This window comes from Heloderma suspectum, chromosome 3, assembly GCF_057233095.1.
Source record: "Heloderma suspectum isolate Gila_16-S chromosome 3, 16-S_ref, whole genome shotgun sequence".
Classification (NCBI taxonomy): domain Eukaryota; kingdom Metazoa; phylum Chordata; class Lepidosauria; order Squamata; family Helodermatidae; genus Heloderma; species Heloderma suspectum.
This window is the reverse complement of record NC_139460.1, coordinates 84,903,066-84,921,187: the sequence shown is the minus strand read 5'-3', so window position 1 is coordinate 84,921,187 and position 18,122 is coordinate 84,903,066. Positions and strand designations below refer to the sequence as shown.

Below are 18,122 nucleotides of genomic sequence, written 5' to 3'. Positions count from 1 at the left end.
CCCCCGCAATGAAGGAAAAGATGGAATTGCTGCACAATATATTTTGGTAGCATTAGAAGCCCTCTGTCTGGAAGCACCGAAAAGGTAAATTAAAGGGGGTTCCAGATGAGGCTTTTTTCCTGCAACTGCCCTGCCTCAAATACAAAATGTTATGGGCTGTGGTGCAGCCTTCAATTTTCAACCTCCCGTGATTTCTCACCACTTCTCCTGCCTCTTTTTTCTTACTAGAAAAAAACCAGTTAAAAAAGGAAAGACGGAACTGCTGCACAATGCTTTTTGAGTGTTCGCGTTAGGAGCCCTCAATCGAAGCACCCGAAGAGAGGTTGGAAGAAACCTCTGGCGAGAGGGGAAGTGGCGAACTGCGCCGCCTAGGGACGAAGTGCTGCCGGGATTTAGGAAGCGGCTCGTAGATGCACCGAGGCGGCTGGCGGCACAACACGGCAGAGGGCTAGTGGGGGCGAGCCGCCCGGGCGCAGCCTTATACTGAGTCAGGCCCTTGGTCCATCCAGCCCAATACTGTCTAGACCCGCAGCTCGCCAAGCTTTCTGACACGAGCCTTTCCCAGCCGCTACCTGGAGATGCTGGGGACAGAACCTGAGAGCTTTGCGCATGGAAAGCAGGCGCGCTACCACTGACCTGCGGCCCCTCCAGCTTCACTCAGCGGAGAGCTGGTTGGGCAAGGTGCGGAACGGAGACCCAGTCCCGTTCGCGGGAGGGGCGGCGGCAGGGCCGAGCAGCGAGGCGGACGTAGGCAGGCGCGAAGGAGGCGAGTGCCCGAAGCACTCCGCCTCCGTCGAAAAAAGGGCGCGCGGGGGGACAGGCGAATGTGGGGGCCCGCGCAGCGTAACAAAGCCTGCCCTGGGTCACTTGGCGGGAGACTGTCCCGGGGCAGAGGATGGCCGCAGGAGCGCGGGAAGCGGAGCTGACCGAGGGGGGTGAGGGGAGGTACCTTTTCTCCGGTCACAACGTGCAGCCCCTCGCGCACTTTGGCAAAGGACCCCTCGCCCAGCTTCCTGCCGATCAGGTAGTTGCCCACGCGCTTGGTGTGCTGGAACTCGCGGAGGCGCTCCCGGGACGCGGACGCGTTGACCCAAGCGGCCAGGAAAGTCCCCTCCGGGCTGAGGGGAGGCGTGGTGGGCTCGTCGTCGCCGAAGCTCGCCAGAGGGGGCTCGCTGAGGAGCCCGTCGCCAGCCGCCGCCGGCATCCTGCTGCTCCTGCTGCTGCTAGTGTTGCGCCCCGATGCAAAGCCTGGTGCGCGGTGCGCCTTCCCTTTTCGTCGTTCCTGCAACCGGGACCTTCGCTGAGCCGCCGCCGCGCCAAGGGGCTTCTGCAAATCCCGCCTCGCTCTTGTCTCTCTCTCGCTCGCTCGCTCGCTCTTTCTCTGTCTTTCCCGAGCCTCCGCTGTCGCTGCTGCTACTCCCCAACCTGCGGTCTGCAGCACCAGCCTGCCAATGTGATCAGCACCCACGAGTCCACGTGGGGACCCGACGGCGGCAGCGGCTGACTGAGGCGCTTCGCCTCTCAATGAAAGAATGTCGCGCAAAGAGCCCGCTGCCCTGCGGGAAACTAGCACGATCGCCACGCCGCTAGCAACTGGGCTCGCGGCGGCGGCGGCGGCAGCAGCGAAGCTCTGCAACCAGCGAAGGCGAGCGGCAAGGCTACGAGGCCGAGGCGGTGCATCACGTTGAAGAGGGAGCCTGAGCCAGCTCCTGCAGATCAGTTGTCTTCAGTCTCCGAGGGAGCCAGTTGGCTGCCTTCTCCTCATTGGATCTGTCGATCACTTTCCCCCTCCCTCTTGCACTGTGCCTAACTGCTTCTCTTCCCCCTGTTGCTGTTGCTTCCAGCTCCCTTTCCCACTATGCTGCGGGGAGGGGTCAGGAGGGGGGGAGGGGAGAAAAGCTTCATTCAGTCTGAATTTGCAGTAATTTAATCCGATCACTCTGTTTGGAACAGATGTAATGAAAAAAAAACAAAAACTCGACAACAGCCGTGATCCTTTAGAAATTCGTTTAGCTCTATCTCCCCATTACCTCGTTTTTTAAACTAAAGCCAAAAGAAGCCCCCCTTGCAGAGAGTTTTAAAATAAGACAACTTAAATTCACGAAGATGGTGTATCTCTATAATGAGGACACTCATGGAGTGACAGGCGCTCTGCGTGAGCAAAGCTTGTTTTATTTTTCTCAAGCTATCTTTTATTCCTTCCCTGAGAATATTTTAATGCTGTTTTTTTCCGCACCTTTTGTGCTTAAAAGCATTTCACTTCACGTTCACTCCTTTGCTGATGAAATGTGCTCCAGAGCTCAGATCGTGACAGCTCTGCCAATAAAAGCATAAATGCTCCCCACCTCTCCTTTCTGTTGTTAAGGGACTGAAACTGAAAATGTGGTTACCTTGGCAGCTTGAAGAAAAGCCTCGCCTTTTATTATACATTATTTTTATTTACAGCTGTAAGCCTCCATTTTATGTTCTCAACATTTTGTTTTTACCAATTCCCCAAGGCAGCTTTACAAGTCATTAAAACGGCTTCCTTTATTCCGAATCTTAAAACCCTCTATTCTGTAGTATAACTTTCTGATATAAATAAAACTATGGAGAATATGAATAGTTGGGAAATTGAGTCAGAACAAGTTTGTGCTAGGCAAACTCATGAAGAATATCAATGGTCCCAGAAGGGCATATACAGACTGCAAATTTCCACCCAGTTGCATGATCCTAAAGGCGGATTCAAACGTTACAGCTGCTACATGGAGGCAGTTAGAAACACTTAGGTATGCAATGGCTCCCATAAGAGGCTTTATAACATCTCAGCGTGAAATATTCATGAACTTGTGTGTGTATGGATGCTAGAAGAACTGAATAATTTCATAGTTAACTAACACAAGTAGAATCTGGAGCAATACCATAAAGCTCCCTGCAGACACCATCTTTGCTGAAGTAGCTAGTTTAGTTCAGGGAATTATACCTTACAAATCTTAAGCAAAGCTTTTGACCTAGGCTCATGTGACATCCACTTCCACTGGAGAAGGAAATGGCAACCCACTCCAGTATTCTTGCCAAGAAAACCCCATGGAACGTATCACAAGGCCAAAAGATATGACGCTGGAAAATGAGCCCCTCAAGCCGGAAGGTGTCCAATATACTACTGGGGAAGAGCAGAGGGAATTTCCAAGTAGCGCCAGAAAGAGTGAAGCGGCTGGGCCAAAGTCAAAAGGACACTCAGCTGTGGATGTGTCTGGTGGTGAAAAGAAAGTCCAATGCTGTAAAGAATATTGTTTAGGAACCTGGAATGTAAGATCAATGAATGTAAGCTGGAGGTGGTCAAGCATGAGATGGCAAGATTGAACATTGACATCTTGGGAATCAGCGAACTAAAATGGACAGGCATGGGCGAATTTAATTCAGGTGACCATCATATCTACTACTGTGGGCAAGAATCCCTTAGAAGAAATGGAGTAACACTCATAGTCAACAAAAGGGTGGGAAACGCAGTACTGGGGGTACAATCTCAAAAACGATAGAATGATCTCAGTACGAATCCAAGGCAAACCATTCAACATCACAGTAATTCAAGTCTATGCCCCAACCACTGAGGCCGAAGAAGCTGAGGCTGATCAGTTCTATGAAGTCCTACAACACCTTCTAGAACTAACACCAAAAAAAGATGTCCTCTTCATCATAGGTGATTGGAATGCTAAAGGAGGAAGTCAAGACATAACTGGGATAACAGGCAAGCATGGCCTTGGTGTACAAAATGAAGCAGGACAAAGGCTAATAGAGTTTTGCCAAGAGAACATGCTGATCATAGCAAACACTCTTTTCCAGCAGCACAAGAGGTGACCCTACACATGGACATCACCAGATGGTCAATATCGAAATCAGATTGATTATGTACTTTGCAGCCAAAGATGGAAAAGCTCTATTTGTTGTTGTTCAGTTGTTAAGTCGTGTCTGACTCTTCGTGACCCCATGGACCATAGCACGCTAGGCCTTCCTGTCCTTCGCTCTCTCCTGGAGTGTGCTCAAATTCATATTCATTGCATCGGTGATGCCATCTAGCCATCTCATCCTCTGCCATCCCCTTCTCCTTTTGCCTTCAATCTTTCCCAGCATCAGGGTCTTTTCCAGTGACGTTTCTCTTCGCATTAGGCGGCCAAAATATTTGAGCTTCAGCTTCAGTATCTGTCCTTCCAATGAGCACTCAGGATTTATTTCCTTTAGGATGGACTGATTTGAGCTCCTTATTTATTTATTTATTTATTTATTTATTGCATTTATACCCCGCCTTTCTCCCTCTCGCAAGGAACTCAAGGCGGCTTACATTATCCTCCTCCTCACCGTTGTATCCTCACAACAACAACCCTGTGAGGTAGGTTGGGCTGAGAGTCTGTGACTGGCCCAAAGTCACCCAGTGAGCTTCCATGGCCAAGTGGGGACTAGAACCCAGATCTCCCGGCTCCCAGTCCGTCACTCTCACCACTACACTACACTGGCTCTCAACTACCTTGCAGTCCAGGGGACTTGTAAGAGTCTTCTCCAGCACCAGAGTTCGAAGGCATCAATTCTTCGGCACTCAGACTTCCTTATAGTCCAGCTCTCACAGCCATACGTTGCTACTGGGAAAACCATAGCTTTGATTATACGAATCTTTGTCGGCAAGGTGATGTCTCTGCTTCTTACTATGCCGTCTAGGTTTGCCATAGCTTTCCTCCCAAGGAGCAAGTGTCCTTTAATTTCATGGCTACAGTCACCATCTGCAGTGATCTTGGAGCCCAAGAAAATAAAATCTGTCACTGCTTCCATTTCTTCCCCTTCCATATGCCAGGAAGTGATGGGGCCAAATGCCATGATCTTCGTTTTTTTAATGTTGAGTTTCAAACCAGCTTTTGCACTCTCCACTTTCACCCTCAACAAGAGGCTCTTTAGATCTTCTTTGCTTTCTGCCATTAGGGTGGTATCGTCTGCGTATCTGAGGTTGTTGATAATTCTCCCAGCAATCTAAAAACAAGACCTGGAGCTGACTGTGGCTCAGATCATGAGCTGCTTCTTGCAAAATTTCAACTTAAATTGAAGAACTTAGGGAAAACCACTAAACCGTTCAGGTATGACCTAAATCATATCCCTTATGAATATACAGTGGAGGTAAGGAATAGATTTAAGGGATTAGACCTGATACAGTGCCTGAGGAACTATGGACGGAGATCTGTAACATTGTTCAGGAGGCAGCAACTCAATCCATTCCAAAGAAAAAGAAATGCAAGAAAGCCAAGTGGCTGTCTGAGGAGGCTTTACAAGTAGCTGAGGAAAGAAGGGAAGCGAAAAGCAAGGGAGAAAGGGGAAGATACAGCCAACTGAATGCAGAGTTCCAGAAAATAGCAAGGAGAGACAAGAAGGCCTTCTTAAATGAACAATGCAAAGAAATTGAGGAAAACAATAGAATGGGAAAGACTAGAGATCTTTTCAAGAAAATCAGAGATATCAAGGGAACGTTTTGTACAAAGATGGGCATGATAAAGGACAAAGAAGGCACGGACCTAACAGAAGCAGATGAGATTAAGAAGAGGTGGAAAGACTACACAGAAGAACTATACAAGAAAGATCTTAATGTCTCTGATAGCCATGATAGTGCAGTCATTGAACTTGAGCCAGGCATCCTAGAGAGTGAAGTCAAGTGGGCCTTAGGAAGCATTAGTAACAACAAAGCTAGCAGAGATGACAGTATTCCAGCTGAGCTATTTAAAATCCTCAAAGATGATGCTGTTAAAGTGCTGCACTCAATATGCCAACACATTCGGAACACTCAACAGTGACCACAAGACTGGAAAAGGTCAGTTTACATTCCAATTCCAAAGAAGGGCAACGCCAAAGAGTGTTCAAACTACCGCACAATTGTGCTCATTTCACATGCCAGCAAGGTTATGCTCAAAATCCTACAAGCTAGGCTTCAGCAGCATGTGAAATGAGAACTACCGGAAGTACAAGCGGGGTTTCGAAGAGGCAGAGGAACTAGAGATCAAATCGCCAACATTCGCTGGATCATGGAGAAAGCAAGAGAATTCCAGAACGTCTATTTCTGCTTCATTGACTACGCTAAAGCCTTTGATTGTGTGGATCACAACAAACTGTGGCAAATGCTTAAAGAGATGGGAGTACCAGACCACCTTACCTGTCTCCTGAGAAACCTGTATGAGGACCAAGAAGCAACAGTAAGAACCGGACATGGAACAACCGATTGGTTCAAAATTGGGAAAGGAGTACGACAAGGCTGTATATTGTTGCCCTGCTTATTTAATTTATATGCAGAGAACATCATGAGAAACGCCGGGTTGGATGAATCACAGGTCGGAATTAAGATTGCTGGGAGAATTATCAACAACCTCGGATACGCAGATGATACCACCCTAATGGCAGAAAGCGAAGATCTCAAGAGCCTCTTGTTGAGGGTGAAAGTGGAGAGTGCAAAAGCTGGTTTGAAACTCAACATTAAAAAAACTAAGATCATGGCATCTGGCCCCATCACTTCTTGGCATATTGAAGGGGAAGAAATGGAAGCAGTGACAGATTTTATTTTCTTGGGCTCCAAGATCACCGCAGACGGTGACTGTAGCCATGAAATTAAAAGGTGCTTACTCCTTGGGAGGAAAGCTATGGCACACCTAGACAGCACAGTAAGAAGCAGAGACATTACCTTGCCGACAAAGGTCCGTATAATCAAAGCTATGGTTTTCCCAGTAGCAACGTATGGCTGTGAGAGCTGGACTATAAGGAAGGCTGAGCACCGAAGTATTGATGCTTTCGAACTGTGGTGCTGGAGAAGACTCTTATGAGTCCCCTGGACTGCAAGGAGGTCAAATCAGTCCATCCTAAAGGAAATCAATCCTGAGTGCTCATTGGAAGGACAGATACCGAAGCTGAAGCTCAAATATTTTGGCCACCAAATGCGAAGAGAAAACTCTCTGGAAAAGACCCTGATGCTGGGAAAGATTGAAGGCAAAAGGAGAAGGGGACGGCAGAGGATGAGATGGCTAGATAGCATCACCGATGCAATGAATATGAATTTGAGCACACTCCGGGAGAGAGCGCAGGACAGGAAGGCCTGGCGTGCTATGGTCCATGGGGTCACGAAGAGTCGGACACGACTGAACGACTGAACAACAACAACTACATGTGACATCCTCAGAAGGCTTGACAAATGTAGATATGATGGAATAATACAAGGGTGGACCATAAAGTATGATTTATAAACTTGAAAAAAGAGGTACTAAATACAGTTTTGCAGAAATCAGTTGTAAATAAAGAGCCATTCAGGAGTTTCATTAAGTGATGAATCAATCTTCCGTAAACATAATATTCAAAATTATCTCATACTGGATGAGCTGGGCTGAGAGCAATACAATTTTTTTTAATAAGAATGAATGTAAAGTGTTACACATCAAAAACATCAAATGCAGAAGGATGACATGGTTTATGGGTGATTTGTTTCTTATTGTCTGAAGCCCTATTCACACACTTGCAGTAGCATGGAAATTGCCTCACTGTGGGGCAATCTCATGCCACCCGGGAGTGCAACTATATGGGTAGGATCATATCATGAGTCTTTCTCTTTCCCCACTTGATCATCTTCCATTTACAGCCCATGCACTCCCAAAAGGCTCCTGAGGGTCAGGAAATCCTCAGGAAGGCTTGGGATGTGGCATGGGGAGCTGCAGTGGGTGGGGACAATCATCAAAAATCAGGTGGAGGCAGCTTGTGTGAGCAACTGCCTGCTAGCACTGCCTCTGCCCAATATCCCCTTGCCACTGCAGTGCCCTATGCTACAACCCAGGCCTTTCCTGAGAGTCCCTCAACCCTTGGGAGAGGCTTCTCAGGAGGTGCAGAGGGCTGGAGTGGTAGAAGGGGCAGGGAAGCTTCCATGCATTAGTGGACTAACACATGTGCAGCTTAGATACAACAAATAAATACATGACTATTTGTTGTCCTCTAATGGTACCCCCAAATCTGCTTCTTGCTGTGTATCAAAGTGCAGTCTGACTCAAAAGGGGATTGCTGGCATTAAGGCTCTATTCTGTGAATGTTTTAATTGCACCGCATGCCACACTGCAGTCATAAACCAATAGTGACTTCTACTGATCGCTTCACTTGCTGAAATTACAAATTAAAGAGAGTGGCCTTTTAAAAATCATTCTATACTGCATTTCTAAACACGCAGGCTGAAATCAAGGCTGAAGCACTTCCTTGGGAGTAAATCCTACACTGAACTCAGGGAGACTTCCAACTAAACATGAATAGGACTGGGCTGTAAGAATCAACTTTCGTACCCCAATGTAGTAAGTACAGTGGGAAGTCTGATGGTGATGTAACCTTAATTGTGTGCTGATACCGCAAAGATTTGCCATTTCTAGTCCTCAAATGTCTGGATTTTGAATTTGCTAACACACCAGGTCTCTAAACCAAAGGCCACAGAGGAGATAGCCCTGCTATGTGCTTTTTTTGCCGTTGAATCAGAGCAAAGATCCAGCCACTGCCAGGACCGGCACAAGACCTTTAGCTGCTTGAGGTGGAGCAGCAAATGCCCACCTCAATCAAAGTACAGAGTACCCCAGGTCAGCCATGTTATTTTGGCATCCCAAGAAACGCACCCCCCTTCCCTACAAGTGCCCCCCACCTGGCAGTAAAAATACAACAATAATATTAAAAAAACTCTTCATGACAACTAAAGTCAGTTGCCTGAGGCAGCTGCCTCACTTTGCCTAATGGTAGGGCTAGTCTGGCCACTAGCAAATCATCCTAGGCAACTGCTGGTAAACATAGCATTTGATAGTCTTAATCAACATACTGGAGAGACAATGTATGGATGGTAGCAAAAACAAATACTGAATTTGATTAAAAAAAAATGTCTGCATCCGATGCTACTTTGAATTTGATTTTAAAAAAATGTCTGCACCTGATGCTACTTTTACAGCCGGCGATACTCTACTATGTGTGAGAAACATGGAGGAAGCAGTCTTATGGTGACTAGACAGCCATAGGATATCGTGTTATCCGGGAACTGACCTCCCCCCACTTCCGCACTGCCTTGGAGGCAGTGCAGAACAATCCTGTCCTCCGCGCTTGCAAGAGGAGAACGGAGTGGCCGAAAAGGAGTGTGGCTGGGGGCATTCCAGGGCAAGGAGGGTAGAAATGCCTGTATGACACATCCTATGTTTCGTACAGCAGCCTCCTTTCCTGCTCCATGCTCCCGCGGCTAACCAGCGGCAATCGGCTGTCTAGCCAAAAATGCAGGGCAGGAGAAGTGCAGAGGGAACGATCCCCTCCGTGCTTCTGCCCTGCTTTGGATAGGCGGTTGCCTCCGAGTTCGGAGGCGGCTGCCTATCTGGATAGGATTGCGCCCTAAAGGGATACTTGTCTGTGTTGTGTCTGTTCCAGATAACACCCATGATTTTTGTGGCTGATTGTCTGAACTTGGAATTTCTCAGCTAATACAGTAGTAAGGATTTGAGTCATTCATTTATTATATTTCTATACCTCCCCATAGCCAAAGTATTCTGGGTGATTCACAAAAATTAAAAACCATTGAAATACCTTATATAAAATATAAAACCATTCACGTAAGGACATAAAACAGATAGCACACACAACAACATATATGTAAAACAATCAGAGACCATCTAGGACTTGATCAAAAGACTCATATGCTGCCAAATGCCTGAGAGATTTTAAAATCTGTATGTATGTATTTATTATCCTGTTCAGTTTTATTGTTTATATCCCAATGTAATATACATTACATGAATTGTACAATACCATACATGGTTTAATATAAAAAGATCAGAAAAATAACTTTTCATTTCATCCATATAACCTTACAAGGTCATTCTGACTGCAGTGTTCCATTTAGTAGGATTACAATCCATGATAGGAGCCAGGACCTAACTGAAATCCCCTCTAATGCTAAGATGACATTCCCCAAAATGAACTAAGGCCAGAGAATCTTGGTTTGGACCACAGATTTTTAATAAGATGAACTTACCAGTTCTCAGCAAGGCTTCTACAGTTAAGTATCCACCCTTTGAGTTTGAGATGGTTTATAATTGTAATCTTTCTAACTTTTTGTACCTGGAAAACAGCAACGCACACCAGATGTCTTCGAACTCAATAGTGATTTATTACAAATTACAGAAACAGAACAACCTTGTAACTGGGAGAGTCGTATAGGCCCAGGATTGCCCACAACATAACTGGACAATCCTAGGTAGGTCTACTCAAAAGAAAATCACCTTCAGTGGAAGCTACTTCCTAGTGACTGTATTTAGGATTGCAGCCACACGTGTGTGTGTGTGTTCACAAATTGCCTGACAAGATTCTTAATGCAAACTGCAACCCAATTAAAATATTTAGTATTGAATTAAGAGGATGTAGGAGATACTATGACTGTTAAGCAAATGAAAACCCTTAACGTGAAAGCAATCTTTTTCCAATATATTAATTTGGTGCCTTAAAATAGAAAACATTTTTTTTCTGTCTTCAGTCTACAGAGAGACTTGCAAATGAAATTCAACAATAACTGGGTGGTAGATCACAGTTGACTTGCTGCAGTTGTGTCTCTGTGTGATTCTCATCACTAATGAAGACACTAGAGACATTTACTGCTGAAGGACTCGGTTATGAAGAACATGTTTTATTACCAAACGTGAAAACTCCTGCATGTGCAAGGGAGTTCGCATACTTTGAAATATCTTATAAGTAAAGCTAGTTTATTAAAGAAGAGTTTAAAGCAAAACTTAATATACATAACCCTACTATAAGGAGGAAATGAGCACTACTTCATTTAGCTATATACATGTTCATATGATATATTCCTTTTATATAGCTAAGGACACAATCCTATGCATATTTAGGCAGAAAAGAGTCCCACCGGTCAGTTTTATGACTTTTTGTCTGTAAACTTGCATGGGATTGCATCCTAAGTTACAATTAGCAAGCTAAGCAGAAGCAAGCTTAATAATTACTTAACAAGGGACCTCTTGGAAATATAAGGTTAGGTACTGGGGTAAATTTATGAGTATCCTCTACTAAACTGCATCCAGTAATAGGCCCAGCTCAGATGCCATGGCCAAACCATGGTTTAGCCATTGAGGCTGTTCCTTAGGTTCATGTGTGGTCCCCCCCCCACTTTGTGCACTCCAATACTTTCCCACACTTCCTGTTCATGGAAACTGTGGTCAAAATCAAGCAAACCTTGGATATCAAAATTTTCCATACAAAGCCATAGCTTGACTCCACCAGAATTTCTTCAAGATCTACCATAGATCCTCATTAAAAAGTATGTGTGCAGAGAATCTTGAAGTTTGTATGTGTTTAAATTGGGTAGACATGTGGCATTAATTCTAAAACTACCATTTTCTAAGATGGGATAACCAATGAACGAGTGCATGCAGAAAGCTCAAGTTGCTGGCAAAATATTTTTTTTAGTCAAGATAGGCAGAAGAACTATTACTACCCACAATTATAACTGGATTCAGATCCCTACTCAGCCATGAAGTTTACTGGGTGTTGGCTCCAAAAAGAACTTATCCTGAAACAAATTGTAACAGAAGGATATCTTATACCAAGCTACTCATGAAGATGTGCTTTATCATATATTACTAGGCCAAATAAAGGTCACAAAATAGTTTGCAAGCTTTTGCATTCTCCAAGACTCTTAATCAGGCAAGCTGGTAAACAAAGCAAAAAGGTCTGGAGTGGGGGAGGAAGAGGAAAAAAAGTGCCTGATGTTCAAGCCATGGAGTCTGCATTTAGTTGTAGTCTTAAGATGGAACGTGGGAGCAGGCTGCAAACATTAAAATTAGGCTCTATCAGGTGCTGAAATTATTTCAGGTTGCACCTAGCACTCTCCCCAGGGTCGCTGGGATGGAAAAACAAATGAACAATGATTGATTCCTCATTTTTAAAATATACTCAGAACTGCCCCCATCCTTAGGTGAAACACACAGGCCTGTTTTGCATGACCACGGAGGGGGAAATAAGCCATGGTGGCCCACTGCTAACCCTTCCATTTCATAGTGCTTTAGCACCATAGTTTACAGTTCTCCCTCCCACCTCTTAAGTCCTACCCCCTAAGATTCACCAAAAAAGATGAAATGTACCACCAAAAAAGAGGACAAAATAAGGCACAGATCTGCATAAAACTTGCATATGCTAATTTATGTCTATAGATACAAATATATAATTATAATAATTTAAATAGAAAATACAATACATCTCATTGTAGGGTGGGAAAAACGGTGGCCAAGTGACCTGTGAGTCTACTGTCCAGGTGCTAACAACACTTGATGGACAACTTCAAGGACCTTGCGCTTCCTTCTTTTGGTTCTTGATCTTTAAATCAAATAAAGGACAGTCCTCTGACAGCCTTTCAAACAGAGGACTGTCCTCTGCAAAGTAGGACACATGGTCACCCTAACTGTGTGTGCGTATCTGCCAAATCAGAATAACACTTCATGCATCGGATGAAGAGGGCTCTGGTGAAAGCCTATGCCACAATAAACCCATTCGTCTTTAAGGTGCCACAAACTTCGTTGTTTTGGCGGAAACCAACTAACATGGTTACCCTTTTGGAGTTTTTGCATTATATGTTGATTATTATATATGAACATTTTCTATGGTAGTAACATTCCTGGTTACTTATGTATTTGTTCATTTATTTATGCTATGCAGAAGTGTCAGCTGATATTTCACATGTTGAGCGACTCATCCTGATCTTCTGAATTCCCATTTTGTTCTGCACACACACTTACATGATACATCTATTTTAATCACAGCCCTCAATTTACCTTCACTTCAGTTTTTTAGCACAAATCATCAAAACTGCCACACTGTAGTTTATATAGCAAGGAGACTGCAAACGTGTTTAAACCAAGCATTTAAAAAATGAGATGCTAATTCATCACTGATTGGTACTTATTTAACAAAATGTTTACTCTTTGTGTACTCTCTTGGCTCTTCTCTGGCTGCTTGGTTTTTAGACAGGCAGACAGGGAGATTTCTCTGAAGTGGAAACAGATTTCTTTATTACTTTAAAAACAACAACATGTCAGTGGGAAATGAAAATTGTTTTTACATGACATTCTACATTAAATTGCAGCTCACAATTATTTTTCTTTCTTTCTAAACGACTAATTACTCTTTATCTGTGAGCAAACTTTCTCTGGTAATTTACCTGAATGTTACAAACAAGGCTTGCAGTTGTTATATTTTAAAGATATGTCTGGACTATTGCATCGTAATGCCCCTTGTGTTTTAAATCCGAATTTAGTAACACGTGCTTATAAATTTCATATCGCTTAAAAAAGAAGATAAAACACAAAATGAATACCAGTAACGTAGCTCACACGCTGATTAAAACACACACACACCAGGCAGGCTGACATGCAGGAGGAACTCGTTTGTCACCCCTTATGTTGCCAGCACCAGATAGCTCAAATGCCTGCATGTTAATCCAAACAAAGAGCCATGCAAATTGCTGCTACTGGTTAGTTGCCTAGCAACCATACAGTGAGTACTGAAAACAAAATACTCTCCTACTACACTGCCATGTTGAGCCTGAAATGAAGTCTATATAGTATAACTTGTGAAACACAGTACATCTGAAATATTTTTAAAGGGTTGATCAGAAGCCCCCCCCTCCCCCCCGGTATTCCACGACTCTTTTGATATTACTATTCTTCCTCCCTCCACCCTTATGGGCGTGCACTCCCCAGTCATGCCATGTTAGGTACTGTAATATTGGAGAGACTTATTCCTATGGCTCCCACACACGATGCCCGGGTCTCCAGGCAGCAAGCAAGCAAGACTGCTGTGCTGCTGTGTGCTTGGCTTTTAAGTCGTGTCTCTGCCTCCTTGTGCCTCTGTGAAAATGAAGCCCTGTGCATGCATGTGGATTTGTATTGTTCTTGTTGCTCAGGTAACAAATAAACAGACAAACAAACCCAGCAACCCTATACATGCTTAGAGCTTTACCATTAAAAAAAACAAAAACAGAAGTACTTAGAAGTAAAGTTTTTGCACATAGTGGCCGGAGGTAGGACCATGGCACAACCACTGTCCCACAAATCATGAGCCACCTTTGCATTGCTTCCCTTTATTTGCTGTAGCTAACACAGTAGTTTGCACCCTAACCGGTTATCCTTTTCTCATTATTGCTAGAAGCATTGATTCTGGCAGCTGTCTTGTCAAGCCAATTATTTTGGACAAAACTGGCACGGAGCCCTGGATGTTCCTAGCCCTAGCCCTGTTATACCCTTATGGAAACCTTCAAGAACTAGCAGACCTAAACACAGCTTTCTAGTGATGGAGAAGAGACAATGCCTGCAGAATTGGATGCAAGGTCACCTCATTAGCATAGTCTGGCCCTGCTCATTTAGAAAACAAAGGCACAGTACAGGACACAGTAACCTGTCACTGTCAGAATCATCTTTGGAGCTCTTATAGCTTTGCTTCAACTCTTGGAAGAAGGAAGAGTATAAAGCGCTGGTGCCACTCACTCTCACCTAAGTGTTGCTGTAACTATGGGGATGAAAGGTACTGAAGTATATTTATGGAAAAAGGAGATGTCTGTGCAACTTCCCAGAGGCATAGCCTGGCTCATGTATGAAGAGATGTCTTATCAGGTTGTATGAGCCTGTTGATAGTAAAGGTGCAAAGACTGCCATTGCATTTTTTGTTTTGTTTTTAAAAGCAGGTTGCTGATACTTGAGTAAATATGTTTGTTAAACTATATGTCTCACCCTGACATTGGCCCTTTCCCCTGGTAACTTGCCAAGATCTTTTCCTGGGAAGGACAGGTAGTCAAAAAAGAAACAGCTGCACCAATTTAATTCCCAATGCGTTTCGACATTTGGTCTTTATCAAGGGAAAAACTCTTGGAGATTCTTTTGGAGGATTCCCTCTCCCTTGCTTCTTCTAAAGAAGACTCAGCTTTGGAAGAAGCAAGGGAGAGGGAATCCTCCAGAAAAATCTCCAAGAATGTTTCCCTTGATAAAGACCAAGTGTCGAAACGCGTTGGGAATTAAATTGGTGCAGCTGTTGCTGTTTTTTACTTTGGTTTCCAGCCTTACAGCTGTTTTTTTCTGGTCCCTATTGGCACTGTTGGTACAGGTAGTCCGTGCACTACAGAATCTAACTTGCAGCAACAACAGATTTATTTGTGTGTGCGCATGCATGCGCGCACACACACATGCATACACTAGAGAAGCAACTGCCTCTCCAAGATAATGAAGCTTGGGTTGCCCCTGGAACAGGAGACTGGATATTTGATGACAAGTGCATCCTCAGGAACTGGGAGTAGATGACAAATACCATAGGTGGTTCTTGGCCCCTATAGTTTGGGAGAATCATAGAATCATAGAATAGTAGGGTTGGAAGGCGCCTACAAGGCCATCGAGTCCAACCCCCTGCTCAATGCAGGAATCCAAGTCAGAGCATCCCTGACAGATGGCTGTCCAGCCTCGTCTTGAAGGCCTCCAGTGTGGGAGAGCCCACCACCTCCCTAGGTAATTGGTTCCATTGTCGTATTGCTCTAACAGTCAGGAAGTTTTTCCTGATGTTCAGCTGGAATCTGGCTTCCTGTAACTTGAGCCCATTATTCCGTGTCCTGCACTCTGGGATGATCGAGAAGAGATGCTGGCCTTCTTCTCTGTGACAACCTTTCAAGTACGTGAAGACTGCTATCATATCTCCCCTCAGTCTTCTCTTCTCAAGGCTAAACATGCCCAGTTCTTTCAGTCTCTCTTCATAGGGCTTTGTTTCCAGTCCCCTGATCATCTTTGTTGCCATACTCTGAACCCTCTCCAGTTTGTCTGCATCCTTCCTAAAGTGTGGTGCCCAGAACTGGACACAGGACTCCAGATGAGGCCTAACCAGTGCTGAGTAGAGGGGAACTAGTACTTCCCGGGATTTGGAAGCTATGCTTCTGTTAATGCAGCCCAAAAGAGCATTTGCCTTTTTTGCAGCCACATCACATTGTTGGCTCATATTCAGCTTGTGATCGACAACAATTCCAAGATCTTTCTCGCTTGTAGTGTTGTTGAGCCACGTATCCCCCATCTTGTAACTGTGCATTTGGTTTCTTTTTCCTAGGTGCAGAACTTGGCATTTATCCCTATTAAATGTCATTCTGTTGTTTTCTGCCCAGCACTGCAGTCTATCCAGATCACTTTGGATTTTGTTTCTGTCTTCCAAAGTATTAGCTATCCCGCCCAATTTTGTGTCATCTGCAAATTTGATCAGCATTCCCTGCACCTCCTCCTCCAAGTCATTAATAAAAATGTTGAAGAGCACTGGGCCCAGGACTGAGCCCTGCAGTACCCCACTCATTACCTCTCCCCAGTTTGAGAAGGTCCCATTGATAAGCACTCTTTGAGTCCAATTCTGTAGCCAACTGTGGATCCACTGGATCGTTGTTTCACCTAGCCCACTTTGAGTTAGTTTGTTCATCAGGATATCATGGGGCACTTTGTCGAAAGCTTTGCTGAAGTCGAGGTATATGATGTCTATAGCATTCCCACGGTCCACAAGGGAGGTGACTTGATCAAAAAATGAGATCAGATTCGTCTGGCAGGACTTGTTTTTGACAAATCCATGTTGGCTTCGAGTAATCACGGCATTGTTTTCAAGGTGCTTTCAGATGGATTGCTTTATCATCTGTTCCAGAATTTTCCCAGGGATTGATGTCAGACTGACTGGTCTGTAGTTCCCAGGTTCCTCCTTTTTACCCTTTTTGAAGATAGGGACAACATTAGCCCGCCTCCGGTTATCTGGCACTTCCCCGGTCCTCCATGATTTCTCAAAGAGAATAGACAGCGGTTCTGAGAGTTCTTCTGCCAGTTCCTTTATGACTCTAGGATGCAGTTCATCTGGCCCTGGAGATTTGAACTCATTCAAAGTAATGAGGTGTTCCTTGACCATATGCCTGTCGATCTCAAGCTGCAATCCTGCCCCTTTAGCCTGTACTTCGCCTTTGCCAGGGGGGTCATAGACCCTCTTTTGGGAGAAGACTGAGCCAAAGTAGGAATTGACTTTGAACCAAAGTAGGAACTGACTTTGAAAAAGGCTGAGAATCAGCCTTGAACCTCTGTATTTGATATCTGACTCCCAAACTGGGGGTGGGCACCAAATGTTTGTTTTTGCCAAAGCAGTCATCTTGAATATCATATTATGATTGGCTTGTTGTACATGAATATTTTGACTTTACTATTCAAGTGTGTGAGTAGGAAAAGTAGTTCCTCTGTTAAGCACCTGGACATACACATTTGGCTACAGATTCTCGCGGTGGGGGGCTAAATACTGGCACAAAGAGGATAGCCCCTAGATCAGGGATAGGCCATCTGGTGCCGTCCAGATGTTTTGGACTGCAACTCCCATCATTCCCTTGCAGTCCAACAGATCTGGAGGGCTGGGGTACACTGCCCTAGATGTATGATCAACCTTGTCTGTAGCTTGTAATATGGTGTCTCATTAACTTGGAATCTGCATACATTTAGAAGCTCTGAAGAAACGGAGAAGGGCAACAAACTAAAAACTGTCAAATATGGCAAACATCTGGTCAAGTCCCAAAAAGTGGAGTTTACCTTCAACATCCCAAGGACATAACCCATATCCCCTTCTTTCTTGTCCATTTGTCCTGATTCAAAATATGAGACCTGGGTTTGTTATATCTTACTTTTATTTTGCAAAGCTGGGCAATTCTGTAAATTCATTAGATGAGCTTGAGGAAGTAAAACAGAAAATAAAAAGTATACTTAAAATAGGCATTACTGTGATGTATGAATATAACAGTGTGCAATTTTAATAAGACTTTGGAGGCTTCCACGTGAGGCTTTTATTGCAGCTTTACCCTGCTTCATTCATGGAATTTTACGGGACTCCAGATGACATGTCTTCAATTCATAACCCTCCCATGTTTTTTCATCACTTCTTCTACCCCTCCCGATCTTGTCTGATCTCGGAAGCTAAGCAGGGTCAGCCCTGGTTAGTACTTGGAAGGGGCACTGCTTGGGAATCAGGCTTCCTGCACTGAGCAGGGGGTTGGACTCGATGGTCTTGTAGGCCCCTTCCAACCCTATGAT

The 18,122-nt window shown here is 44.5% G+C and overlaps 1 protein-coding gene across 1 annotated transcript in view; it reads right to left on the bottom strand.

Annotated features, from left to right (window-relative positions):
- HUNK (hormonally up-regulated Neu-associated kinase) overlaps positions 1-1,744 on the bottom strand; it is an 88,087-nt gene extending 86,343 nt beyond the window's left edge. Inside the window, exon 1 of the mRNA XM_084841715.1 lies at positions 950-1,744. Within this exon, the coding sequence (XP_084697841.1) occupies positions 950-1,204 (255 nt within the window). The 5' untranslated portion in view covers positions 1,205-1,744. The remainder of the gene's footprint in view (positions 1-949) is intronic.
- Between the last annotated feature and the right edge of the window lie 16,378 nt (positions 1,745-18,122).